At 49.1% G+C, this 27,770-nt stretch overlaps 2 protein-coding genes across 5 annotated transcripts in view; both read left to right on the top strand.

The window, feature by feature from the left end:
- IQCA1 (IQ motif containing with AAA domain 1) overlaps positions 1 to 14,611 on the top strand; it is a 122,200-nt gene extending 107,589 nt beyond the window's left edge. For 3 of the 4 annotated variants that reach the window (XM_064718105.1, XM_064718103.1, XM_064718102.1), the window contains one exon: positions 732 to 1,194. In XM_064718105.1, coding sequence (XP_064574175.1) covers positions 732 to 869 — 138 coding nt within the window. In that variant the 3' untranslated portion in view covers positions 870 to 1,194. Of the gene's footprint in view, positions 1 to 731; positions 1,195 to 14,584 lie in introns of those variants that run through there. The other variant, XM_064718104.1, reaches the window with a different exon arrangement.
- A 209-nt stretch (positions 14,612 to 14,820) lies between these two features.
- Positions 14,821 to 27,363, top strand: ASB18 (ankyrin repeat and SOCS box containing 18). The gene is made up of 5 exons (XM_064719057.1): positions 14,821 to 15,121; positions 16,880 to 17,147; positions 23,911 to 24,409; positions 25,963 to 26,076; positions 27,178 to 27,363. Exons 1-5 carry the CDS (start codon positions 14,821 to 14,823, stop codon positions 27,361 to 27,363), a joined length of 1,368 nt encoding a protein of 455 aa, XP_064575127.1.
- Positions 27,364 to 27,770: the final 407 nt, after the last annotated feature.

Here is a 27,770-nt window from a genome sequence, read left to right as displayed (position 1 = left end):
CCTGGGCAGAGATGTGAGATTAAATAGCAGCCCATGGTCAGGAAGGAATTTTATCAATGCCTGGCACAGTCTGAATCTCTGGTTTAGGCAGGACTTTGTTGAGTGAGGTTCTTGTAGGGAAGAAGGAGTAAGGAAGGAGTAAGGAAGGAGTAAGGAAGGAGTAATTCCCACCCAGGGCTGCCTTCAAAGCCTCCCCTTCTCCTTCACTCCCCATCACTCTGACACAGCCTGGAGCTGCCTCCCTGACACCAGGAGCTGGACAAGTGTGCAGAGCAGCTCCAGCAGAATCATTTACAAGTCACAGGCCTGTGAGCAGGCATCTGAAAGCAATAAACAGGTTCTTAATGCTGGGGGTTTGTTTGGCTTCCTGAGCTCCCTCATGGAAATCAAAGCTGTCTGCATCGATTTGCAGAGGCACGAGGAGGGGATGATTTGTCTGTTGCCAAGTCTGGAGCAGAGGGAGCTCTGACAAGAGCTATATTCTCTGGAAATGGGGGTTGATCATGGAATTTAACATTTCCATAACTATAGCAACACAAATGGCCCAGCTAAGTATTGCTGTTAATGAGACTCAGCTCGATCAATTGCTGCACTTCTTGGGATAATCATGTTCTCAAGAGATCTGAGGCTTTCATTTTGGCTTCTCCACCAGCCAGCCTGGATTTTAAGAGGTTTGGGGATTTTTTTTTTTTTTTTTTTTTTTTTTATTAAATGCTTTTTTCGTTCTCCAGGCCTGGTATGGCAAGACCCCGCTGGGGAAAGCGTGGCTCGCAGAACATGCAACAGATGAAGAAGGAAAAGGAAAAAGAAAGAAAAGGAAAGGGAAAGGAAAAGGAAAAGGGAAAGGGAAAGGGAAAGGGAAAAAGTAACTTTCTCAAGGATTTTTCACCTGGCCATACCAGTCACAACTCTATTTCTCTGTGAAGGCATGACAAATTAATGTTATAGGTATTCCAGGGAAGAGAATTCCTCTCTGAATGGATTTATTAAAGTTAAAAAAGGGGAAGAAAATCAGATGAGATGTAACATGTAGCTCTCAGAGGATAAAGAGTTAATGACCACTGACTTGCTCAAGCATTATTTATTCTAAGAGATTTTAGGGGGCAGAAGGGTTCATTACTCAGGCCTGTAACATGCCATCAACTTTTAGGCCATACTCATTTATTTCAGCAAGTAACTCTCCTTAAAAATTGATGTCACTTTAATGTCTTTCATTACTTTAATATCCTATATGCTTTATAAAACTAACTGCTTTATATATCTGTGGGTCTAAAGCATTACAGTCCTCAATAAAACCATTACAGCTCTAAAAACTGCTTTTTAATTGGGATGGATTAGAAGGCACTTGGTGCAATCCACTACAAGCTGGATATTTACACAGCTGCAGGAGGAACAGCACTTGCACCTTTGGAGGCCTTAGCACAGACAAATTCATATCTGTGGGTGTCAGCAGAAAAAAGCCAAGCAGCCAGCTGGTGATTTGGGTGGATGGCCACCAAAATCTGGTTTTAATCTATTTTGCCATAGAAAGTAATGCCTGATTAGCTTGTTTGCATAAACAGCAAACAGTTTGTTGTTTCATGAGCGTTGTTTACTTACAAATCAGCAGTTTTGAGGGCAAAGGATTTATAAGGACACTCTAAAGCATTGGGACACCCCATAGGATGCTCATGGAGGCAGCAGCACCTTCATGTCAGGCACAGGAGGGCCTGGGAGGATTCCTGGGTGTAACAGACTGCACAGAAAAGGATTCAAGCAGTTGTGTCACTGTGAACTGGATTGGCCTGGTTAGTAAAGGGGATTGTCTCCCTTTAGGCTACCCCAGCACACAGGATGGAGCCACCCCAGTTTGGGATTTCTCTGGTCCTTCCTAGCTGTATTTCACACTCTGGTTCAGGGCTCCCCATGGTTTCCCCCTTCCAACCTCGAGGCTGCACCTCCAGCCCCACCAAGGAGATCCAAGCAACAACAGAGGGAATTCTTGTTCCATCTCCCCTGTGTCACCCCTCAGGACATTCCTGATGGACACCGGCCCTTCCCCCAGCAGAAATCCAGCTGCTGGAACATCCACAAGAGGGATATAATGTGGGATAACCCACACTAGGAGCTGCCAGCCCCTGGCTTCGATCCATGGCAGCATGCAGCTGCAAACATCAGCTTCCCATCCCTTCTTCTTTGTGGGTGCCCAAACTCAGCAGCACACCCCAGACTGATCAAATAAGGCACTTCTAACTTCATCCTTGGGCAGAAAAGCTCCAAAGAGCTGACAGGGTTGGTGTTTAAAACCCCCTCATCTCTGCTCTCGTGCACAGGGAAACTAATTTGGGTAATTCTGCCCTCAATCTTGCCGACAGCAGAGCCCTCCTCTGCACACCAGGGCTGACAGCAGGGCTGGGGTGATGGAAGGAGCACATTTCAGGAGGATGTAAGCAAGCCCATTAACTCATATTTCAGCAGCCTCACTGCAATCTCAATAGCAGAGCCAGAGCAGCTGACTGGCAGCATCCATCTCCAGGGCACAGCGAGGGTGCTGAGCTTCCACACACCTCCAGGTTTGGCCAGATAGGCACCAGTTCGTGGGGAAAAAACAACAAAAAATAAAATTAACCAAACCAAACCAAATAAAAACCAACCAACCAAACTAAAAATGAAAAAAAAAAAAAAAAACCAAACCAAAACAAACAAACAAAAAAAACCCAAACAAAAAAAAACAAAAAAACATCCCCAAAAATCCCTAAAAAAAATCCATAAAAACCCCCAACCCTCCCCTAAAAACTCCCCCCAAAAAACAAAAATAAACCCAGAACAAACCCAAAACCCACCAAAAATTTCCGCCAACCCCCCCAAAAAATCCCAAGAAACAAAAAACCCAAGAAAACCCCCCAAACCCACCAAAAGGCTCCCCCAACCCCCCAAAAAAACCCCAACCCCCCCAGAAACTCCCCCAAAAAACAACAAAAAAACCCAAAACAAACCCAAAACCCACCAAAAAACTCCCCCAAAAGGCCCCCAAAAAACCCAAGAAACAAAAAAATTCAAGAAAACCCCCCAAACCCACCAAAATCCCCCCCAAAAAACCCAAAACCTCCCCAAAAAACTGCCCCCAAAAGGCCCCCAAAAAAACCAAAAAACCCCAAAAACCAACCAACCAAAAAAAACCAAAATCCCCCAAATATCCCCCCAAACCCCCACAAAAAAAAAAAAAAAAAAATTTAAAAAAACAAAATCCTCCTCCCCACCCCCCCCCCCAAAAAAAACACCGAAGCACAAAAACACCCAAATAAAACCAAGAAATAAAAGGAGAGAGTGTCTCCTTTAGGTGCAGCTTGCACTGGTGGCTGCTTGCATTTCTTTCTCTCTGTGAGGGTCCAGAAGCCCCAGCTGGTTCAACAAACAGCTCCAGGGGTGCAGGAGGTGACAAAGGGATGGGGAAGTGTCCCTGGCCAGGCTGGATAAGGCTGGGAGCAACTTGAGACCCTGGAAGATGTCCCTGCCCATGGCACAGCGTGGAACTGGATGAAATTTAGGGTCCCCTCAACCCAAGCCATCCCATAAAGCAGAAAAGCTCTGCCCCCTCCTCTGTCACTGTCACATTTTCTGAAAAATCCCTTTGCCAGGATTTCTTCTCCTGGGAAGCTGAGACACCTCAGAGAAAAATGAAAACAATATTAACTCATTTGCTTCTCCTGTGTTTTGCTGCTTTGGAATGTGGCTTGGAGATTGTTTATCCAACAGGTGAATGTTTGATTGGTTCCATGTGAATTGTTATTCATTAATGACCAATCACAGCCAGTTGTGTTGGACTCTGGAGAGTCACAGGTTTTGTCCTTATCATCTTGTTAAGCCTTCTGTAAGTATCTTTCTCTATTCTTTAGTATAGTTTAGTATAGCAATATAATATAAAAAATAAAATAAAGAAAAAATAAAATAAAGAAAAAATTAATAATATAATAAAATAAAAAATAAAATAAAATAAAGAAAATAAAGAAAATATTAATAATAAAATAAAATAAAAAAGAAAATAAAGAAAATAAAGAAAAAATTAATAATAAAATAAATAAATAATATAAAATTAAAAATAATAAAATAAAATTAATAATGAAATGAAAAATAAAATAAAAATGGAATAATAAAATACTGAAATGTAAATAATAAAATATAAATAATTAAATAAAATGATAATAAATAAAATCAATTTTATTGTATTTTATTACATAAAATTAATATCATATCATATAATATCCTTCTAAGAACCTAGAGTCAGATTCATTCCTTCCTGCCATGAGAAACCCCAGAAAACACCACAAAAGAGGAGCTCTGGGGGACAGCAAAGAGAGGCCAGGCTGCTGTGCCTGCTGGTGTGGAGGTGGCAGCAATGCAGCAGCAGCAAAGCTGAGAGGAGAAGCTGTCATGCTCATTTATATATGGAAGTGATCTAGAGAACGATCAGCTAAATTATTTAAATGTCCCATTACTATTAAATTACTGGGCATTCATTGTAAGAACAGTCATAATACAGTAACTAATTTGGTATTAATGTGAATGTCAGCATTTCATTGCAGTTATTTTGTACTTCATCATCAGATAATTTACCAATAAATTAATTGCCTTAATTGCTTCCTGCAAACTCAGGAGAACTACATATGACGTGACTTTTAGAAAAGTCTTGATGCTCATTCCCCCACCCTCCAATTTTAACGACACCAAGCAGGAGCCCCTTTTTGGAACACCTGGAAGGGGGAGCAGAAGATAATTAAAGTATTAGCATTTCCCTGCCCTGTGGATTTTTATGTGCTTAAAATGCAGCCCCCAAGGCCATGCTTGGAGTAGGACACAGGGAATGGCTCCCACTGCCGGAGGGCAGGGATAGGTGGGATATTGGGAAGGAATTGTTCCCTGGGAGAGTGGGGAGGCCCTGGAATGGAATTCCCAAAGAAGCTGTGGCTGCCTCATCCCTGGAAGTGTCCAAGGCCAGGATGGGGCTTGGAACTCCCTGGGACAGTAGACGGTGTCCCTGCCCGTGGAAAGGGCTGGAAATAAAAGAGCCTGAGCTGCTCTGCCTCCTCACCTGTCCCAGCCCAGAGATGGGATCATTGGGATTGCCCCTGCTTGCCTGACAGCTCCAGCCCTGGGCTTTTGCTACTAGAATATTTTCTGAAAAATCCCTTTGCCAAGATTTTCCTCCTGAGGAGCTGAGAAGCCTCAGAAAAGAAATGTAAACAACAATTATCTGCTTGCTTGGAATGTAGTCTAGAAGTTACTTCCCAACAGGTGCATCTTTGATTGGTTCCATGTCAATTGTTTTTACTTAATGATCAATCACAGCCCAGCTGTGTCATGCTCTGTGGTCAGGCACAGGTTTTTGTTATTCATTCCTTTCCAGCCTTCTGATGTATCCTTTCTCTTTCTTTAGTATATAATTTATTTTATATAATATCATAATATAATAAATCCACCTCCCGAGAACATGGAGTCAAATTCTCATCTCTCACCTCATCCTAGGGACCCTCCCAACACCACAGCAGGGATTCACCAGCAGCACTGAAACTCTGTTCTAACGGAGCTGCCACCCTCCTTCCCCCAGGAGCTCACAAAAAGTTTTCTGCTGTTTTCTTCCCCAGGAGATGAGGGGGAAAGGCTGCACTGGGAGCACGGTGGGAAAGAGCAGCTCCTTCCCCTGTTTCTGGCTGTAAATGTTTGAAATGAGTGCTCGGGGCTCTTCTGCAGAGTGCAGCAGGCTCAGAGCTCCAGCACCACCAGGGATGGATCAAAGGGACTGCAAAGCACTACATCTTCATTGATGCTGATTTCCCTGTTTCTGCAGCACGCCAGGCTGGCAGCTCCAGGTGGGAACGAGCAGGGAACACATCCCAGCCTGCCTGAGCCCAGGCTCACAGCACCCGTGGCAGCCCGGGATTGAAGCTGCCATCAGAATTTAAAAACAAGCCCAGGTTTCTCAGCAAAACCCCCCAAATCCGGTAACACAAAGTGAAGCTGACTGTTCTATTAACTCCCATCCTGCATCAGCAATTTTCTAAAGTGTGGAAACATTATAATTGACTTTTCTGCTAGTAGCAAAATGTCATTTTTCCTTAATACTCCCCAAGTCAGTAACGCATTTCAAAAGCCTCCGATGCCACTACCACAACAGGACTTACAAATTAGCACATTTTTAGCTTTTCATTAAACACAATGCCCCAAAAAAAAAAAAAAAAAAAAAAAAAAAGAAAGAAAGGGAAAAGTCTTCTGGTATTAGGGTTTCTCTCCTCATTATTGAAAGTACTGCGACTTTGGAACTTCTGGCAGCAAATTATAATGCACTCAGCCTGGGGCCATTGTAAATCAGGGCTTCAAAAAAGGTGTCATGTAGTCGGGCCCTCTTCAAGCACTGAAAATATCAGAGTCTATTTGAAAACACCTTCTGTAGTCTCTCACTAGCCTTGCAAATCAGCACAGCACTGGGTAGAGCTGCCTTTTATTTTTTTTTTTATTTTTTTTTTTTGCCTCGTGGCATCAAGCCATTTCTATTCCGACCAGAAAAAGAGGATTATTTCGTGCTGGGATTTCAAATTAAAAAAAAATAAAAAACCTTACGCCTAAGATAACAAGCTGCACAAAATCCCCAAATGGTTTGGGGCTCTTGTTGGGGTTTGGACAGTGCTTGTGGGGCTGTCACAGCCCTGGGCTGAAATCCCTTTTTTGGTGTAGTAGGGAAAGCCCCAGGGGATGTGCCAGCATGGAGAGACCCCCATCCCACCCCAAACCCCCCAGAGCAGGGCACTGCCAGGCTCTGCACCCACCTCCCAACAGCCTTAAAGCCAAAGGAGGGAAATGCCAACCCCAAATCCTTCCCAGCTTCCCCCAGTCCTCTGGAAAATCACTTATCCCACCCCTAACCTCCTCTGAGCATCCCCAAACAAACCCACTCAGCTTCCTAAGGGTGGAATCTCCTCTCCTGACAAGTGTGAAGCTTCAAGTTGCTCCAATTAGCAAGAAAATCATCATTAATGACACAACTAAAGCAAAGGGGGAGAGAAACCCAAAATAAAGCTGTTCCCTTCCCAGGAGGGTGTGGGGTTTTCTGAGACCCCTGTGGAAGGGAAGAATGATGAATCTGACTCTGTGTTCTCAGAAGGCTGAATTATTATTTTATTATATTATATTACATTACATTACATTATATTATATTATAGAATACTATACTAAAGAATACAGAAAGGATACAGACAGAAAGCTAAAAGATAATAATGAAAAACTCATGACTCTTGCCAGTGTCCTGACACAGCTTGGCACTGGTTGGTCATTAAATCAAAATAATTCACATGGAACCAGTCAAACAATTACCTGCGGATAAACAAGCTCCAACCACATTCCAAAGCAGCAAAACACAGGAGAAGCAAATGAGATAATGTTGTTTTCATTTTTCTCTAGGGCTTCTCAGCTTCCCAGGAGAAGGATCCTGGGCAAAGAGGATTTTCCAGAAAATGACAAGTGACAGGAGGGCAGCTCCAAACCAGCATTCCCTAACAGCCTTTGCCAGTTTCCTTGCTTTAGGGTTGACCCTAAATCAGTTTTCCCAACCAGGAAAAGGCAACCAGGAGTAATGGAAACGTGAGAAGGGGGGAAGGCACCCACAGCAACACAAAACAAGGAACGGAGCAAGAAGAGCCTGGAGAAGACAGCCAGGTTCAGAAACATGGAAAAACACACTCAAGGAACTCCCCTTGCCCTGGAACTCATGTTCTGCATGGAGAGAGCTGGGCTGTGGTTGAAAAGGATTTCCAGTGCTGCTTCAGCCACCAGAAACCAACAAAACCCAAGGAATCCTGGCCCCAAGGCTGTTATCCTCTCCCTCAGGGTGGTGGGAAGGTCACTGGTGTGGGCACACCTGGCCCCAAAAGCTGCCCCATCTTCTCACAGGGTGTTTTCTGACCCAGCCAGGACCCTAAAGCAGGTCCTGCCCTGGAATGGCTCAGTGGATCACGAGCAAATGGGACGCCCAAACCACCTGCTGCCCCCAGAGGACAGGCATTCCCACATTCCCACCCCAGGCACAGCACTGTCTGTGGGATTCTGGGGAGCAAGGAGAAGCCACAGTGCCTGACCACCCACAGAGCGGGATGTTGGCTTTCTGAGTCAAAATAACTCAAGTTCGAACTCCAGGAATCAAAAAACACACACAAAAAATAAATCAAAAATCCCAAACCATCCAACCAAACAAAAAAAAACCAAAAAAACCCCACAAAAACACCCAAAAAGAAAACAAAAAACCCACAAAAATCCGACACAAAATAAACCAAACCAAAACAAACAAAACCAAACAAAACCCAAAAAACCCACAAAAATAACAACACAAAAAAACCTCTCCAAACAAAAAACCAAACAAAAAAACCAAAAACAAATTAAAAAAAAAAAAACAAACCAGAGGGGAAAGAGAATGGGGTGAAATGACGAAAAAATCCACCAAGAAATTCTGTTTGGACATCAGCTCGTAGGACTGGCCTGGGCATGGTGGGCTCTAAGCCCCAGTGAAGGTTTGAGGAGAGGTCAAGGCCTGGGTACAGCCCTGGGCTCTCTTTGGCAATAACTGGAACAGTGAAAGGGCTGGGGGATCAGCAGGAGATGGGAATGGTGCCAACGAGCCATTGGCACCTCTCAGCACAAAGTTTGGGAAGTGACACCCCTAATTACCCTAATTACTCCCATCTCCATCCCAAATGCCTGCCACTCCTTCCCAAAAAGCTTCTCAGGGAGGGAGGGGGTGCTGGGCAGGGAGAAACAGGGCATGGGTTGGACTCGATGGTCTTGGAGGGCTCTTCCAACCTCGTTATTCTGGGATTCTGGGAAATGCTAACAGGCATCAGGCCCATCTGGAATTTGGGGTTTGGTGGGCTTGGAATGGAAGCCCCACATCACCTCCTCTCCCTGGGGGTGGTTTGGGACATCACACACACGTGGCCCCAAAACCTGCCCCATCCTCACTGGGTCATTTCTGACCCTAAAGCAGGTCCTGCCCCTTTTCCCACTGTTCCATTTGATGTTTCCAACCCCATCCCTGCTCCCTCCAATCCCCCAGCCCTGGGACGTCACTGCCCCGCTGGTGACACCACATTGCAGCCATCAGGGACACCCCAAAGCCCTGTCCCCCCATACCCACAGTGGGGTCAGCTCAGGGGTGGCACTGGGGACAACGTGCTGTGACACATGAGCCAGGACCAGCTGCACAGCACAGCACAACCAAACCTGTAATTTGCAGCCCTTGCCCCACAGGTGATGGGAAGGAATGGGGGCAGAACCAGGTGCTTCCCTCCTGGAGCCCCAAGGAGAGGAGGAGCCCTGATGAACCTGGCCAAGGCCCCACTAATTAACCCTGACAGGCCCAGCTCTGGCGGTGTGTCCAGTGGGAAGGGATAAATCAATCCCCCAGAAATGGGCGTGGGATGGATGGCTGGGTTTGTTCTCCTGCACCCCAGAGGGCAAGCAATTATCTCAGGAACTTTCTGTTGGGGCTGTGCTTGGGAAACACATCCCCCAGCCCATAAATAACCCCCACAGCTGCCTGGCACTTCCAGGTGTCAAACTCTAATTGTGCTCAGGGGTGACATGCAGCCAAGGGAAGGGCTTGTTGGAGCTCGTGGTGGCCTTGCACCTCCAATTCCCTTGGGTTTTGTGTTGCTGAAATGGGATAAAAGAGGTACTAAAGAGTCTCTTTTTCTCCCAGCTCCACGCTCGAAGAAGTCAGGATTCCTCAGTTCTGCTTTCCAAGGTTGTTTATTTTCTCTTATCTGTAAAATTCTTTCTCTGACCTGCTGAGGTCTGTCCAGCAGGCTGGGTTGAGGCACACTGACCACTCTCAGGGTGGTGTTAGCTTTTTATACTAAAAACTATGTGTACTTTATTTACAATAATTTCCCAATACCTATCATCTACGTTAGACAGTGAGCTTCTACTCTAAACCAATCTAAAAGTGCCAACATCACAGCAGAAGATGAAGGCCAAGAAGAAGGAGGAGAAAGGCTGGACATGCCCAGATTCCTCCATCTTGCCCCCTGAATCCCCATTCTAAAACCCCAAAATTCTACTTTTTCACCTGTGACAAATTCACTATCATTCTACTCAAACTCTTGTGGTTTATAACTCCTCACACAAGGTTGGTAATTGTTTCCATGGGCTGAATCAAAGGCACAGGTGTTTGTGACTCTGTGCCAAGGTCTCTGAGCCCCTGCCAGGGTCTGGAGTCCTCCAGGGCAGCCAGAGGGATGTCCTGGGTTCTGACAGAATTCCAGGTGGGAATGGGGTGAGCCTGCTCCAGATTCCACGAGCTGGGGGGAAAGAGCTGGGCTCTGAGTCCTGCAGTGCCCAGTGCTGTGTCCTCACTGTCGCCCTTCCCAAAACCCTGTTTGGTGGCAGTCCGTGAGGGGCGAGGGTGCCACACAAATCACAGATTCGGTGTCTCCCATCCCAGGAGGAAATCCCACATTTTGGACCCCACAAGGAGCCCCTAGTCCTGAGCCTGGCTGGGGAACACGTGATGAGGGTCAGCCCAGCTGGTTTTCCAGGCTGGCACCCAGGGTGACATTCCATGAGCACATAACTCAGGGGGTAAATAACTGGGAGGGCTCCACCTTCCACAGAGGATGTGCCCCAGGACTGAATTCCCAGGGGATAATTAACAGCTCTTCGGCAGGGAGGTGGGGACAAATTGCATTTTTACTTAAGCTAAGAGCAATATTTTTTATTATTATTCCTGTAATTGATGGGGAAAAAGGAAAAAAAGAAAAAGGAAAATTGTGCAGTTATAATTGGAAAGAGTTTGGAGAGGGGTTTATTGAATTATTTACACCTGACAAAGATAAGCCACTATAAACCAACTGTAGCACGAGATCTTTCCACGTTATATAGAGCTGTTAAAGGGAAATGCTTAAATATCATCTTATTTCCAATAAAAACTGCACAAAATCAATGCAGCCTCGGGACGAGTTTATATTTCACCGGGCAGCAGCTCCTAAAGAGGAGCAGCAGCATCTGCAGAAGTGTTTTAGGGGGGGTTAAAGGCATGTCCCCTCCCCAGGCACAGGGACAGGGACATGTGTGTTGGCACAGGCACATAGCTGGGCAGTGCTGTCACATGGAGAGCTGCAAATATAAACGTGGGGACGTGCTGGGCACGGGGTGGCCCCTGGCAAGGTGGCACCATTGGAGCTCACCCCTCGCTGTGCCCGGGCAGGGATGGGGACACAGGGGGCATGAGGTAGCAGCAGCCAGCAGAGCCCCCCTCCCATGGCCCCAAGGTAGGTGTGGGGCACTGGGGGCATTGCCAGGGGTGCTGGGGGGCCCTGCCATCACAGGGACCCCGTCTGAGCTGTTTGGGGCGGCTGGGAGGGGATGCAAGGTGTAAATCAGCCCCTGTGTGATGCAGGAGGCAGTGCTGCAGGCCCCTGCGCCGCGCTGGAAACTTCCCTGCAATAATAATGATAACAATGATAACAATGATAATAATGATGATGGTAACAATGCCATGCCTGCTGCCAGGGGCCAGCTGTAAATCGGGGTGGTGGTGCCAGGAGATCTGCACATCTGGGTGTTTTTCACCACAGCCTCAGCAGGGCCGCGGTGTCCCCAGAGTGAGGGCTGAGCTAGGTGACAGCAGCACACCTGGGGACAGGCTCTCTGCAACCCCTCCTGCTGCTGGTGCCAGGAATGAGTTTTGCCAGGGATGGGGAGTGGAGCAGGCAGTGGAAGCTGTTATTAATGGGGAAGGGAAATGCAGCATGTTTTGTTCAGGGAGAAGGTGCTGGAGATCCATGAGGGGGAGGCTGCAGGGGCTCACGTCACCCTTTTGGGCTCTGGTGTGTGCAGGGGCATCCCTGCTTGTGGAAAATCACTTGGGTTTTTTTTAATTTTTAAAAGTTTATTAGTAATAAAATGGTTATAAAAATAGCAATATAATTACAGTAATAAAAAATTTGAATAATTTGGATTAGGTCAATACAAGACAATAAGAACAAAAGGATGGTCTGGGTACCTTTTCTGGGCAAAATAAGTCCAAAAAAGGACCCATGTTAACAGAGGATTAACCCTTAAAAGCAACAGCCTGTTGCACATTCATACACCTCATCCATGGTGCATAAATTCCATTCAAACACAGGATTCTGTCTGGTCAGTGTCAGCTTCTTCCTCTGATCCTGACAGCATCTTCAGGGCTGAGCAAGGTGGGAAGAAGTTCGTTTATTCTGATAATGGAGCAATAAATTCTCTTTCTCTGAAAGATTCACGTGGCTGCTATGTCAGTGCAAGTCCTTTCTTATATCTTACATAGCATAGTTTCTATTTTAACATTATGCTATAACCCAAAACTATATTTAACACACTACTTAAGAGAATTAATACAGCATCACTTTCTAACACAGCACATATAATTTTCATTTGAATATTTGCAGAAAGCCAACAATAAAATACACATTTTTCACACTGCTGAAGTAAGGCCACAGCAGGACGATCCCAGGCTTGATTTTGGCAGGGTCAGGCACTCGGGGATCACAGAGCTGTGCTGGCAGGGATGTGCCCCAGGCACACAGCAGTGACAAGGGGAGGCTGTGGGGTTTCCTCCAGCGCCCAAACTCGCTGCCTGAAGGCAGCAAGAGCTCTACAAGCTGTTGGAACCCCCTTGTTTCCCTTCCACACCCCACCAGGCGGTTCTGCCCCTGCTCTGGGCAGCCCCAGGCTGTGCCCAGCTCTCCTGGCCCCTCTCTGCAGTGAGCCCCACCTTGTGCAGCCACGTTCCCTTAAACCCACAGCAGCATCCCCACAGCACCCTCCACATCACACAGCTCTCAGCTGGGCTGGCAGGAGCCCAGACCTGGAGTTTGTGTGCCAAGGGTCCCTTTTCTCTCCTCTCCTGCTGTCCCTGGGTATTTTTAACCCTGGCACGGCGCTCCAGTGTTTATATGCAAATAGATGCAGATTGAGAGGGGTCACAGGGAATTAGAGCCCACAGTGTCTGCCCTGCCTGCTAAATTTACCCAGGGAGGCAATCCCTGCCCGGGGAAGGTGATCCCTGCCCTGGCTGTGAGGCAGGATTGTCACCACAGAAATATGTGACAGGGTCACCAGAGAGAGGAGAGGGACAGGAGCCAGGGCAGCTCTGGGAATGCCAAACCAGGGTGAATGATCCCTGGCTGTGCCTCTCCCTGTATCTCCAAACCCTCTGCTGAGCCCAGGGATGCCCAGGGGGGTTTTCATGTTTTCAAATGAGGGCTTTGGAGGCTCCAAACCAACACAGAGGATGGGCACAGCTAGGTGTCCCCAACCAGCCTTGAGACCAAGGGGAAAAGAAGGACAAAATAGGAAAAACCACATAGGATGGTCTCAAATTATCTCCCAGTGCTGCTCCCATGAGCAGGGGCCTTAAGGAGGGTCCTTCAGCAGGAACCCCGTCCCTCATGTGTGCTGGTGTTTGCAGGGGTCCCAGGATGAGGGGAGAGATGAGAATCTTGACTCCATGTTTCAAAAGGCTGATTTATTATTTTATTATATACATAATATTAAAATAAAATGATACATTAAAACTATACTAAAAGACTAGAAGAAAGGATTTCATCAGAAGGCTAGAAAAGAAAGGAATGGAATGATAATTGAAATCTTGTGACTGACCAGAGAGTCTGAGCCAGCTGACTGTGATTGGCCATTAATTAAAAACAACCAGCCAAAGATGCACCTGTTGCATTCCACAGCAGCAGATAATCATTGTTTACATTTTGTTCCTGAGGCCTCTCAGCTTCTCAGGAGAAAAGATGCTAGCAAAAGGATTTTTCATAAAATGTGTCTGTGACACTCATGGACACCCCAGGGAGATTTTGTGGCTCCGGGACCTGAGCTGGGTGTCACCACAGCCATGCTGGGGACACAACACACACACACACACACACACAGGGGACCCTCAGGTGGCTCTGGCAGCACAGGGGGTGCTGGCTCAGGGATGCTCAGGATCCCCAGGAAGGTCCCAAAATGTTCTCCCAGCCTCAGGCTGGCTCCACACAGAGGCAGTTCCAGCTGTGGTGTAACATCCCAAAATGTGCTCTGAGCAGGTTTATCCCCACAGAGCTGGGTGGCAGGGCTGGGAAGGGCAGGCTTTGTCACCCAGAGCCTCCCAGTCACGAGATGCCAGTCTCTATTCTTGTCCCCAGCACGGATCTCTCCGGTGACCTTGGGGAAAGGGGAAGTGGGAGCAGGGAATGCTCTGCTGGCATCCAGGGCAGCTTTCTGTCTGCTATACAAGGCACTGTCTGGGAGTGCCAAAGCCCCAGGAGCATTTGTACCTTGCTGCAAGGGCCATCCCAGCGTTCCAGGCTGGGCCAGCAACACGTAGCCCAGATTTTTCCACATTGCAACCACAGGACTGGAATCTCCTATGAGCACCTTCATGAAAAAAAAGAATGTAGAGGGGGGGAAAATAAAATCGACTCAGAGCTCAGAGGACACAAATAAGGTTATTGGGTGAGAGGACACAAATAAGGTTATTGGGGATGGACAGACAGCACGACTAAATTTTTTAATTTTTTTTTTTTTTTTTTTTTTTTTTTAGTTTCCTAAACATTAGGCACCATTTTCCTCCCAGCCTAAACACTTCTGTCTCAAGTTGGACCCTCCAAAAATCCAGCAATTCAATCAAAGAGGTGCTGCTGCAGCATGGCCCAATGACCACCTGATCCTCATTGTAGCCCATGTCCATCATGCTCCAGCCCCTCTGGAGTTATAAATACTCCACAACAGAGCCTGGACTGGATTATAATTAGACAATGAGCCAAGAGGATGGAACCAATGGGCTATAAAAGCCTGGCCATCCCCCCAGGCAGGACCTGCACACCAGGAAGCACTGGCATGAGCCAGGCACCAGGAGCTGGGACAGGAAAGCTGAGGATTTCCTCCAAGTTGGACCCGGAGCATCCCTTGGGACCTCGAGCCCCCATCGCCAGGTTCTACACAGCCCTGGTCACAGGGGACCTGAGGAGCCTGCAGCTCCTGACTGAGAGGTACCACCAAGATGTCAACCTGGTCTTTGAGATCAGTAAGAACCAGCTGGAGTGGCAGGTGAAAAGCCAAGCCTCCTATGGACTCTCAGGTACTTTTCCTTTGAAGGAAATGAAAATGAAGTCAGTGGGTATTTACTAACCCTGAACAGGAGAGGTGCAGTGCATTTTGGTGCCTTAGGCGTGCCCAAGGTTTCTGGTTAGCCCACAGTTCTGGTCATTAATATTCATCACTTTTAATATTTTCTTCTCTTCTGCTCCCAGTAACCCAGTGGAAGTGTAAAATCTGTGCATCCACAAGATTTCTTCAGGCTGGGATTAGGCATTCTGGGTTTTGGGAATGCTCTCAGGAGGGCTCACAGCCCAAATTCCCCATGGTCCTATCAGGAAGGATAAGATGCCCTGAGGTGATGCTCCCCATGGCCCCAGGTGCTCAGGAGATGGTCCAGGAGGTCCTGGAGATGCTGGGAAACCCAATTCCTCTCTCTGGCTCATCCCAAAGCCAGCACATCCCAAACCCAGCCCTCCATCACCCTCCCACCTGGCTTGGGAGCCTTCACTCCCAGCAAAGTCAGCTTTTCCTTTCCTGGGGAATTCTGAGCTGCCTTTAGCTCCTACCAGCCACTTGCACATGGACCTGCATGTCCTGGTGGCCAGCAGGGCATTGGCTTGCCCACCTGATTCCACCTGGAATGGCACTCCTGGATGAGCACGCACTGAGGGGGTTGTGTTCCCCTTCTCCCAGCTGCAGTCAGAGCCACTGAGCACATCCAGCCCCTAAAGCTGCCAGAGAAAAATGGGAAAAGAGGAGTCAGGAGCTGCTTCAGGCACCAGGCTGCTGGGCAGGGGAGGGAATGCAGGGGCAGGACTGGACCAGGTGCAATCGGAGCCTCATTTATTGTATTTGCTGGGATATATCCCAATGATGGCAGGAATGATGCGTCTGACTCCATGTTCTCAGAAGGCTGATTTATTATTTTATAATACTATATTGTATTAAAGAATGCTATACTATACTAAAGAATACAGAAAGGACACTTACTGAAGGCTAAAAAGATAATAATGAAAACTCCTGACTCTGTCCAGAGTCTGACACAGCTTGGCCCTGATTGGCCAAAGAGCCAAAACCACTCACAGCAGAACCCAATGGAACAATCACCTGTGGGTGAACAATCCCCAAACACATTCCACACGAGCACAGCACAGGAGAAGCAAATGGGATAAGAATTGTTTTCCTTTTCTCTGAGGCTTCTCAGCTTCCTAGGAGAAGAATCCTGGGCAAAGGGATTTTATCAGAGAATGTGCTTGCCACACCCATTCAAGGGTGTGACACCCCATTCAGAGGGGTGAATGCCACACCCATCCAGAGATGTGAGTGCCACACCCATCCAGAGATGTGAGTGCCAGCACCCCATCCAGGGCATCGTGAGATTCCACACCCATCCAGAGATGTGGTGCACACACCGATCATGAGATTGAGTGCCACACCCATCCAGGAGATCTGGTGCACAGGCATTCAGAGATGTGAGTGCACACCCATTCAAGGGTGTGACACCCCATCCAGAGGTGTGAGTGCCACACCCATCCAGAGATGTGAGTGCCACACCCATCCAGGGCTGTGAGTGCCACACCCATCCAGGGCTGTGAGTGCCACACCCATTCAGAGATGTGAATCCCACACCCATTCAGAGACATGAGTGCCACACCCATCCAGAGATGTCAGTGCCACACCCATTCAGCAGTGTGAGTTCCACAGCCATTCAGAAATTTGAGCGCCACACCCATCCAGGGCTGTGAGTGCCACGCCCATCCAGGGCTGTGAGTGCCACGCCCATTCCCATGTCCCGCAGGGCTGTGGGCTCTGGAGGAGCGCCTGGAGCTGAGCTCCCCTCTGTGCCTGGCCGCCCGCCACGGCCACCCCGACTGCCTGCGGCACCTGCTGCGCCGCGGGGCCGACCCCAACCTGGCCCCGGGGGGAGAGGCCCCCCTGCACCAGGCCTGCCTGGGGGCGCACAGCGACTGCGTGGAGCTGCTGCTGGAGTACAGGGCCCAGCCCAACCTGCTCAGCGAGCGCGGCACGGCCCCGCTGCACCTCTGCACCTCGTGGGATTCCCTGCGGTAAGCACGGCGCCCACCCGCTGCTGGGGCTGCCCTGCTGGGGCTGGCATGGGGCTGGGACAATGGGAGGTGTCCCTGCCCTGGAATGAGGTGGGATGGGTCTGGATTTGAGGTCCCTTCTGTTGTAGTTGAGATGGAGACAGATGGAAATGCTCTGTACTAAAGCAGGCAGCCCTGATGATGAGGAGGAATGATGCATCTGACTCCATCGATATCAGAAGGCTAATTAATTACTTTATTACACTATATTGTTCTGTACTATATTATTCTATACTATATTTCATTGCATCCAAACTGAATCTGCACAAGCACCCGACTCAACTGCCCAGAATCTCGTGACTGCCAGCCAGCAGTCCCGACACACACACGTGGATTCAACTGGCCAATGAATCCAAACACACCAGAATCCCATCACCAATTGCCTTCAGGTAAACAATCTTCCACAAGGCATTACACTTGTGAACAACAGGATGAGCAGCAAATAAGATAAGAATTGGTTTTTTCTTTCTCTGAGGTTCAGAGAATGTGAATCCGAGAGATGTGCTTGGGAAATTGGGCCTTGCTTTTCTCTGTGAAGAGAAATGCGGCCACAACATTCCATTTCCAGATGGCTTCAAACTGGTTTTATTCTAGAAGGCATGCTTTTTAGACATTCTTACAAAGCTCAGAACTTTACACTTTACTCATTGATTAGAAGAGACAAACAAAGGGATTATTAATTGTATTTGTGGGGTTCCCAGATGAAGGCAGGAATGATGAATCTGACTCCATGTTCTCAGAAAACTAATTTATTTTTTTATTATACTATATTATATTAAAGAATACTATACTATACTAAAGAATACAGAAAGGACACTTACTGAATGCTAAAAAGATAACAATGAAAACTCCTGACTCTTTTCAGAGTCTGACACAGCTTGGCTCTGATTGGCCAAAGAGCCAAAACAACTCCCAGCAGAACCCAATGGAACAATCACCTGTGGGTGAACAATCCCCAAACACATTCCACACGAGCACAGCACAGGAGAAGCAAATGAGATCAGAATTGTTTTCCTTTTCTCTGAGGCTCCTCAGCTTCCCAGGAGAAAAATCCTGGGTGAAGAGATTTTTCAGAAAATGTGAATGCCACAATTATTGGAATAGGCAGTTGCAGGTTTCTCTTATTTATTCTCTTATTTATTCTCTTGTTTATTCTCTTATTTATCCTTCTTTCTTTCTTGGTTTCTATGCCAGTGACCTTGGTAGGAAATTCTTTCAGGGGTAAACATGGATCCCCTTATCAAGCATGGATCCTCTTCTCAGGCTTCTCCCTGGCTCACAGAAGTTGCTGTAAAACCTCTTCCACCCAAACCTTCCAGCCCAAACCCTTCTGGCATTCTGTGTTAACCTTGCTGTGCATCCCCTGTGCACACAGCCCAGGAGCTCTGCCTGTTGGAGACAAAAAAAGATGAAGCACAAAAAGCTGCCATGATCCATGGCAAGGCTTCCCACACGCTCCCACATCTCCCCACTGCCACAGCAGAGACAAAAAGGGCATTTTGGTGCCAGGCACATTGCACAGCCTAAGTCTTCTCCCCATGGACAGCCCAGCCTCAGCCTTTCCTTCCTCCTCTTTCCTGACTATTTCCCCTAAAATCAGTGTGTCCTGCAGCCCAGATCCAGCACACTTCCCCAGGAGCTGCTCAGGATGGGTTTATGGGATGTGGAGCAGTGCTCCCACCCCCTCACCCCACACAAGCCATATAGGGGTCCCCCTTGGTTCACAGGCAGGGCTGAGCTCCTCCAGGTGCACCCACATCCCACCCTGGATCAACATCACACAGATGAGCATAAAAATTGCCTGGAAAAATATGGAAAAGCACAGAAAAATATGTTTCTGTAGGACTTTATGTGCCTGGATAGCTAGACATATGGAACCAGGATATTTTGCTTTTTTTTCTTTTTTTTCTTTTTTTTTTTTTTCTTTCTTTTTTTTTTTTTTAATAAAGAGCTCAGCCGCTTGATATTATCCTGATGAAACTGCTCAGGGCCACAGTGAATTCCATCACTTGTCAGCTTCCCTGGAAAGCCAGCCTGGCTTCCATCCTCTGCCCTCCAGGCAGGCAAAATTACCTGGAAGCAGGTGGTGAAAGCAAGGTTCCAGCATATCATGGGCAGGGAGAGAGTTCTGGAGAAGGGAAGCAGCCAGAGAGGGAAAGGTTTGATCCCTGCTCATCAATAAGAGCCTCTGCAGGATGTCCAAAAATCAGCTATTAATCAACTCCTGGTTCAGCCAAAAACATCCAGGGATGAATCCAACACATCCTTGGTGCCGTGAGGGATGGAAGGAGCGGGATGGGAGAGGGAGAATGCTGCAGGCAGCTCTGGCTTTAATTCCTTCACCTGAGCTCCCTTTCCACCTCCAACCTCATCCTAAAACCCCAGTGCTTCCCTGATTTTGGGCTTCTCTCCCTGAAGAGATGGGGCCACCAAACCACCCCAGGGCGTGCAGAGGATCTCCTGGACCACAGAGGTCTTTGCTTCCAAGCTTGGGAAAAAAAATACTGTTTTATATAGATGCATTAAAAAACAGATCTGCTCTCACTGATTTGCATGTTCCATTCCCTTGGAAGGCAGAGGGGGATGGCAGCACAGCCACCAAGGGGATCAGACAGCCCCGAGGTGGCAACAGCTGAGTTGTAAGGCCTGGAATATTGGGGCTTTATAATGGAAATGCTGCGAGCCCCTTAACTGCGGCGCCCAGCGCTACGGGGGCTTCTACAATAACTGAGCCAACTCCCTTGAAAGATCAAAAATTAATAGACATTTCAGACAGGGTTTGAGGTTTCGACCACTGCTTTTTCAATAGCAAAGACTTTGCTAAAGTTAGAGACTGAGGAGGTCAAGCTTTGGGTAACACAAACATTTCCTCTTTGATTAGGGGGAGACTACTTTACCTCGCCTCCTTTTTTTTTATTTTATTATTTTTTTCGTCGAGTAGTAGATTTTAGGTCATCCTTAATTTTTTACTGACAACAAAGAGCAGGTCATTGACCTACATAGAGAGCTATTTTATTTTTCTCCCTCTCGATAACAATGGCCAGAACACCTATGTGCCAGGTTCCTCTGTATTCCCATATACTCGGCAATTCACCATGGGGGCAGGACTTAAAACCTTTGAGCCTCTCAGTGACTGGGATAAAAAAAAATTATCTGGGCTTCCTTCCAGCCATTTGAGCTTCAGAATCCATGAGATTTCAACAAAAAGGATATCAGAGCTTTAATCTAGGAGCTTTTTGAAGAGATGGAAAAAAAAAAGTTCCAGTAAAGTTCAGTCTTACCTTCTTCACTTTAGGAGCTGTTCATGCCAACGTCGGCCTATTTAGTAGAGTTCCTCTCCTTGACCTCTTTTTTACAGCCGAGATAATTAACATGGTGGGGTAAGATGAGTCTCTAAATTCACTGCACTCTCTCCCTGGCGCTCTCCCTTTTCCCTCTTAAAGCTGGGGATGATTAAAGGAGCCTGCCTTTATTGGCACCCCGAAAAAAAAAATAAAATAAAAATAATTGAGGGGGAGAGGAAGAGCTTCGGTGGCAGGGAGGGGAGGGGAGAGCGGGCGTGGGCCTGGCAGGGATGCAGGACACGGCTCCTGCCTCCCATCACGGCAGGGAGGGATGCTGAACATCTGCAGAGCCCTCCTCCAGAGCTCCCTGGATGTCCCAGGCTCCCCTCGAGGCCAGGGAGAGCCTGCCTGGAGAGGAATTTCCCCTCTCAAGCCTCGCACAGGAGGACAGAGCTCGGCAAGGAAAGAGCGCTGGGAAGCCAAGGGATGGGACGTGAAGGTGTCACCCCGCTTCCAGCTGAGCAATTCCCTTCTCCAAGCCTTCTCCCCACCCTGGGAGTTGGAATCAGAGCTCTCCAGCTCCTCCAAGCCCCCAGAGGTGAGGGGTGGGGGATGGAGGGTGGGATGAGCCCATGCAGGAGCTCAGGGGCTCCGTGCGAGGAGCACCGGGATGGGGAGCAACACCAGGGACAGGGGGAATGGGAGGAAGGAGCTGGAAACAGGAGCTGAGCAGGAAGGCAGGAGCCTGAAAAGGCCGAGTCAAGGCTCCCAAACTCCAGGAAATGGCGACTGACCCAGAGGAGCCAGCTCCAGACTCTCTCCAGCTGTTCCAGCACCATCCTGGGCACTCTGCCCCTGTGGCTGTGGGAATGAGCAGCACTGCAAGGGAAAAAAAGCCCAGGGATATGAAAAGCCAGCATTTAGCATCATCTAGTGCTAAACCTCATCCTCTGCTCTGTTCAGCCTTGCTAAATACAGCACTCGGAGCGTTTGGAGCCATCGTTTTGGGAAGCTGGGCAAGAGCAGCTCCTGGCTGGGTCCTGACAGAGAAATGAAGAGCCCAGAAGCAGCCACAGGGCTGGCCCTGCCCTCTGAGACGTGACAAAATGAGGGCTTTCACAGATAAACCCCGGGGATGGGAGGGAAAAACAAACAGGAGGTTTTTCCTTAAGGAATCTGGGGCCTGAGTGGGGTTTTGGGACTTTGGGAATTTCCCTGCAGCCTCCGCTGCCCCAAGCTCCTGCTCCTCCTGCTGGCTGTTCTTCACATCCCATTTCTAACAAATCCCACTTTCCCAGCCTGGTGGTTTTCATCCCAGCCAGTGGGAGCCATCCTGGCATAAAGGAGGATGGGCACATCCTGGCCTGGCTCTCTGATGGGTGAAGAGATTAAAAAAATCAATCCCAAATCATTTTCTCCCATTCCATTTGATCCAGGAGCTCACAGCAGGGAGCACCGGCACCACTCACCCCAAATTTAATTTACCTTAAGAAGTGACTTGTCCAGCAAGGGGATGTCACCCATCACCTGCAAATTACTTGGAAGTGAGTTTAAATTAGTCAAAATTAGGCACCAGGCTGGATGGAAAACAAACTTACCTATTTTGCCATGGAATTTCTGCTGAGATAAACAGAAAGCTGAACTCAGTGTGCTCTTTCAGTATCCCCAGAAAATTGTAGAGGAGTCCTTGAAAAAGCAGCAAGCCATTGCTGGGCCTTATTTAATGGGATTTTAGTCCAATCTGGTGGCAACAACCAGGCTGTGAATGAAAATACAGGAAGCCAGAAATGCTGGGGAAGTGTTGGAGCTCATGAATTCATCAATAGAGATTTTAGAGTTTTAACCAGAGCCTCTCCCCTTAACCTGCTGATGCCCAGATATCCAAACAGGAGGAAAATGATCCTCCCAGGCTCCCACCTTTTCCATTCACTGGAAGAGATCACTCCTTGCTCATAACTCCCAAGAGAATAATCATAATCAGGGCCTCAAATTCCCTGCTGACAAGGATAGCCAAGACCAATAAAAGACACCAAAAGTCTGAGTGATCCCCTCAACAGCAGCCAGCAAGCCCCAAAAAAAGCCTCAGGGAGACAAACCACTCCTAAAGAAAGGGATTCAGCATCCTAGTGCAAAAAATGAAATTGGAAAGTGGGGGCCTGAGGATTTGGGAATGGCACAACCCCACCTAAATCCACTCTCAGGCAACCACAGCCCAAGCAGAGCATTTGTGGTGGAGGCTCTGGTGAGGGCTGGCACCCCTGGGAGGTGCAGGAAAAGATCCTGAAGGGATTTTTCCTGGTATCTCAGGCTTGAGGTGCACAGGAAAAGCAGCTCAGGGAGGTGTTTGTAGATTCTGCACTGCCAAGGACAGTGAAAATCCTCCCAGCAAACCCTTGTGGAGGCGATGAGGCAGGTCCACAAAAAGTCAAGTATATTGTTACTAGTATTAGCATTATTAGCATTATCTCATTATTTTATTATTGATATTTTCCGAACACTCATTAGCATTCCCCTGGGCCAGGAAAAACAAGCAATATCCTGGTGCTGTCCTTCCTCCCTGAGGTTCCTCTTCTTCCCCATTCCTGCTGCTGGAAGGATCAGGCTGGGACTTCTCTCTCTCTCATGCTGCTTCTGTGTCAGGCCAGACCCTCTCCCAGGGCTCCAGTGGCACCTGAGGTGAAAGAAAAGATGAAAATTAGAGAGGCAGGAGGGAGTTAAAAGTTGGTGCTCCTCCCTTGGACTCCATGATCCTCGTGGATCCCTCCCAGCTCGGGATATTCTGTGATCCTGTGAAAACACAATCCTCTGGAGCAGGAGCACAGCACAGGTGTGGGGTCCCTCTGAGGGAGAGGGAAAATCCATTTTTATATCCAAGCAAGTGAGGCTAGGGTGGTCAAGGTGTTCAGGAATGGTCAGGGATGGTCCAGGACACTCAGGATGATCAGGGGTGATCAAGGTGGTGAGGGATGGCTGAGAATGATTGAGGATGGTCAGGGTGGTCAATGATAGTTGAAGGCAGTCAAGGATGGTTGAGAATGGTCAAGGTATTCAAGGATGGTCAAGGCAAAGGACGGTCCAGGATGGTCAACGATGGTCAGGGTGGCCAAGGATAGCTGAAGACAGTCAAGGATGATCAGGGATGGTCAAGATGGCTAAGGACAGTCCAGGATGGTCATGATGGCTAAGGGCAGTCTGGGATGGTCAAGGAGGGTCAAGGTATTCAAGGACAGTCCAGGATGGTCAAGGATGACCATCCATGCACAACCCTGGTCAAGGGGCAGAGGGAGATACTGCAGAAACCACCACTGCCTTCACTGTGGAGTGCATCAGGGCACAGTGCCACCCTCCCAAAAATCCCAGCTCCAGCAGGACTTCCCCCCTCACCCCACCCCACCATCCCTCATGTCTCACCCCACACCACCCCAAACCCCTTCCCACAGGTGTGCCAAGCTCCTGCTGCTGCACGGGGCGGCCGTGGAGCTGCCGAGCGAGGTGGGAGGTGACACTGCCCTGCACGTGGCCGCCAGGCACCGTCTCTGCCACCACGCCCGCCTCTACCTGCGACGCTGCGCCCACGTCGACGCCCGCAACGCGCGCCAGGAGACGGCGCTGGGCGTGCTCTGCGGGCAGGCCCCGGCCCAGGACGACCATTCCCTGCAGCTTTTCCAGCTGCTGCTCAACCACGGCGCCGACGTGGAGGCGCGGGATGAGAGCTGGAGGCGGCCCCTGCACCGGGCCTGCGGGGCGGCCAACGCCGAGCTGGTGCGGCTGCTGCTGCGGCGCGGCGCCGACGCCAACGCCATCGACTACGACGGCGTGTCCCCGCTGGGATGGGCCCTGCAGGCCGCGGCCTCCCGCCCCGAGCTGCGGCCACACCGCACCGTGCAGCTGCTGCTCAACCACGGATCCCAGAGGATTTGGCCATCAGCCTTCAGAAAGGTACAGGCCCCAAAATGGCGCCCAGAAAATTTGGCCCTTGGCCTTCAGAAAGGTACAGGCCCCAAAATGGCTCTCAGAGGATTTGGCCCCAGGTCTTCAGCAACATACTGGTCCAAAAAATGGCTCCTGGAAAATTCGGCCCTCGGCCTTCAGAAAGGTACAGGCCCCAAAAGGGCTCCCAGAGGATTTGGCCCTCAGCCATCATCAAGGTACAAGCCCCAAAATGGGAACCAGAAAATTCGGTCCTCGGACTTCAGAAAGGTACAGGCCCCAAAATGGCTCCCACAGGATTTGGCCCCAGGTCTTCAGCAACATGCTGGCCCAAAAATGGCTCCTGGAAAATTTGGTCCTTGGCCTTCAAGGTACCGGCCCCAAAATTGCTCCCAGAGGATTTGGCCCTCGGCCTTCATCAAAGTACTGGCCCCAAATCGGCTCCCAGAGAGCACCTGGCACCCGGGAGGTTGAGGTTGGGTGCAGTTGTTAATTGTTGTGGTGTTGTTGAGGGTCCCCAGGACGAGGTGATAGAGGAGAATTGACTCCAAGTTCTCAGAAGGCTGATATCTTATTATATATCATATCATATCAATCATATCATATTATTATATGAAAATTATATACTCAATCTACACTAAAGAGAGAGGAGACATCAGAAAGCTAAAACAGGAATGATAATAAAAAAACCCGAGACTGACTAGAGTCCCGACACAGCTGGACTGGGATTGGTCATTAAGTTAAAGCAATTCACGTGCTGGGTAAGCAATTCGCCAAATCACATTTGCTCCATGGAGCAAATCCATGGAGCACAGGAGCATTTGTGTCTGTCGGGGTCACTGCTTGCTGTGGTGGATGGATGGCTCCATTTTTAGTCCTGGTTTTCCCAGGAATAAAATGTGCTTTTGGCTGGAATTTTGTATAGGTTTATATTTTTTTCTAATTGTTCTTTAAGTATTGCAGTCCAGAGGAGCAAAACATGGAGTAGCTGAAGCTTCCCAGTTTCCCAGGAGAAGAAATCCTGGCAAAGTGATTTTTCATAAAATATGACAGGGACAGTTGGGAGATTTGGGACATCTGGAGGTGGCAGGGTGGGAGAACTTGGGAGAGCTTCCCAGTCTGGGCAGGGTTTGGGGAGTGATGGAAGTGAAGGCTCAGCAGAAGGGCAGGATGGAGCCAGTGTGGCTCAGAGGGGATTTTCCTTGTGCACTGGAATTCTAGGGAATATCAGAGACAGGCTTGGCACATCAGCTGCCTTGTGGCTCTGCGTTCCATTGTTTTTACACCAAACCATAAAGAAAATATTATCCTGCCTTGTCAGGCACAAGCCAAAAATGTAAATAAGGAGCAGGGAGTGCATCCAGAGGAAGAAGTGCCTCAGCAGGGTGGGACTTCTCCTGCTCCAAAAGGCACCAGGAGAAACCCCACGCCTGCCCCATCCCAACAAGGGGCTGTCCCAGCCTGGAGCAGGGTGGGGTGGGACAAACCCCGGCTGTTGCAGGTGGGTGTTGTCCCCTCTGGCCCTGCCTCTCTGTCTGAGCCCTCCCACCATCCCTGGACAGGTGCTGAGATCCTGTGCAGCCGTGCCAGAGGTCATCGAGGTGCTCTTCAACTCCTACTCCCAAATCCCGGTGTCCCAGGAGTGGAGAGAGGCCGTGCCACAGGAGGTGTTCCAGGTGAGGCAGCCCTGCTGCTTTGAGACCCTAGGAGGGGGTTTTCCCCACAGAATTAGGGTTTATTTTCCCCACAGAATTAGGGCGTTTTTCCCCCTCAGACTGTTTTTTCCCCGCACCCAGACTTCATTTGGATGGAGGGGAAACAAAAGGAATTTTCCCTAGAGCAGCACCACACACCTGATCCCTCCAGGCTTGCATCCCTCCACCTCCACCATGCTCAGACCCCACATCCCTGCCCCAGCCTGCCATAAAATCCACTCTCAGCCTCTGGAGCACTTCCCAGCAGGAGCCCACATCTCTCCTTTTGGCTGGAAAAGCTCCTCCTTGGATGTGCAACAGGTACATGCAGCCCACTCTGGAGTGATTTGGGATGACTCCTGGCCCCACAGGCTGTAAGGAATGGCTGGAATGCTAACAAAGCCTTCACCATGCTCTGAGGAATGGGACAAAGGATTTTATCCCCCCAGATTAAGGAAAGGCTGAGGCTGAACAGCCCAATCCTGCTTTGTTTCCCAGTTCCCTCAGGGACAGGCTCGTTCTCCATCAGCTTTCTGTGGGATGCTGCTGCACCCTCCCCAAGACTGGCTTCCCCCAAGGTGCTCCCACAGGAGAATTCCAGTCCACAAGGTCCCAATTCCACATGAGAATTGCAGTCCACAAGGTCCCAATTCCACAGGAGAATTGCAGTCCACAAGGTCCCAATTCCACAGGAGAATTCCAGTCCACAAGGTCCCAATTCCACAGGAGAATTGCAGTCCACAAGGTCCCAGTTCCACAGGAGAATTCCAGTCCACAAGGTCCCAATTCCACATGAGAATTGCAGTCCACAGGGTCCCAGTTCCACAAAAGAATTGCAGTCCACAAGGTCCCAGTTCCACAAGAAAATTCCAGTCCAAAATGCCCAATTCCACAGGAGAATTCCAGAACCCCTCGCCCACCCTTTCCCTGTGCCCGTTCCCCACACCCACAGCCACACCTGGGCTCCTTCCCTCCTCCCTTCATCCCTGAACACCTCCAGCTTCCCTGGCAGCCAGGACAGGTGTGACCCCACGTGGCAGAGCCCCTGTGGGTGGCACTGTCCCCGTTGTCCCCTCTCTGCAGCAGCACCAGGCGTTCTACGAGTCGCTGCTGGGGCTGGCGGGCACGGCGCGGAGCCTGCAGCACCTGTGCCGTGCCACCCTCCGGGCACACCTTGGGGACAAGTGCCACTGCCTCGTCCCCCTGCTGCCCCTGCCCAGGGCCCTGCAGGAATTCCTGCTGCTGGAGCCCCAGGGAGTGGTGCTGTGAGGGGGCACAGCCAGGAGCACATCCAGGAGCATCCGTGTCTATCGGGGTCACCGTGGTGGGTGGATGGCTCCATTTGTAGTCCTGGCTTTCCCAGGAATAAAATGTGCTTTTGGCTGGAAATTTGTATAAGTTGATTTTTTTTTCCCCCTTCTAATTGTGCTTTAAGTAGATTGTAAAGAGTAATAAAATGATTAGTGGCTGGTAGGAATAATGCTGGTTGTAGAGGATCCCTGCAAAGCAGTGGGGGCTGCTCAGGTGTGGGAAGGGAGGGATAGGGCAGGGGACACAAACCACCCCTGGGGACCCAAAAAGGGGACCCAAATCACCTCAGGGGACCCAAAACAGCTCAAGGGATCCAAATCAGCCCAGGGGACACAAATCAGCCCAGGGGATCCAAAAGGGGACCC

Source organism: Zonotrichia leucophrys, chromosome 7 (genome assembly GCF_028769735.1).
Source record: "Zonotrichia leucophrys gambelii isolate GWCS_2022_RI chromosome 7, RI_Zleu_2.0, whole genome shotgun sequence".
In the NCBI taxonomy this organism is placed as follows: Eukaryota; Metazoa; Chordata; class Aves; order Passeriformes; family Passerellidae; genus Zonotrichia; species Zonotrichia leucophrys.
Note: the sequence above shows the minus strand (reverse complement) of the source record. Positions and strands in the feature narration are given on the sequence as shown.

What these genes read in the sequence shown, in the direction of transcription:
- ASB18 (XM_064719057.1), top strand. Translation starts at nt 14,821, where the DNA reads ATGGGCTATAAAAGCCTGGCCATCCCCCCAGGCAGGACCTGCACACCA. An exon ending in AGCCTCCTATGGACTCTCAG is followed by an intron (nt 15,122 to 16,879) that starts GTACTTTTCCTT and finishes CATGTCCCGCAG; the next exon opens with GGCTGTGGGCTCTGGAGGAG. An exon ending in TGCCACAGGAGGTGTTCCAG is followed by an intron (nt 26,077 to 27,177) that starts GTGAGGCAGCCC and finishes CCCTCTCTGCAG; the next exon opens with CAGCACCAGGCGTTCTACGA.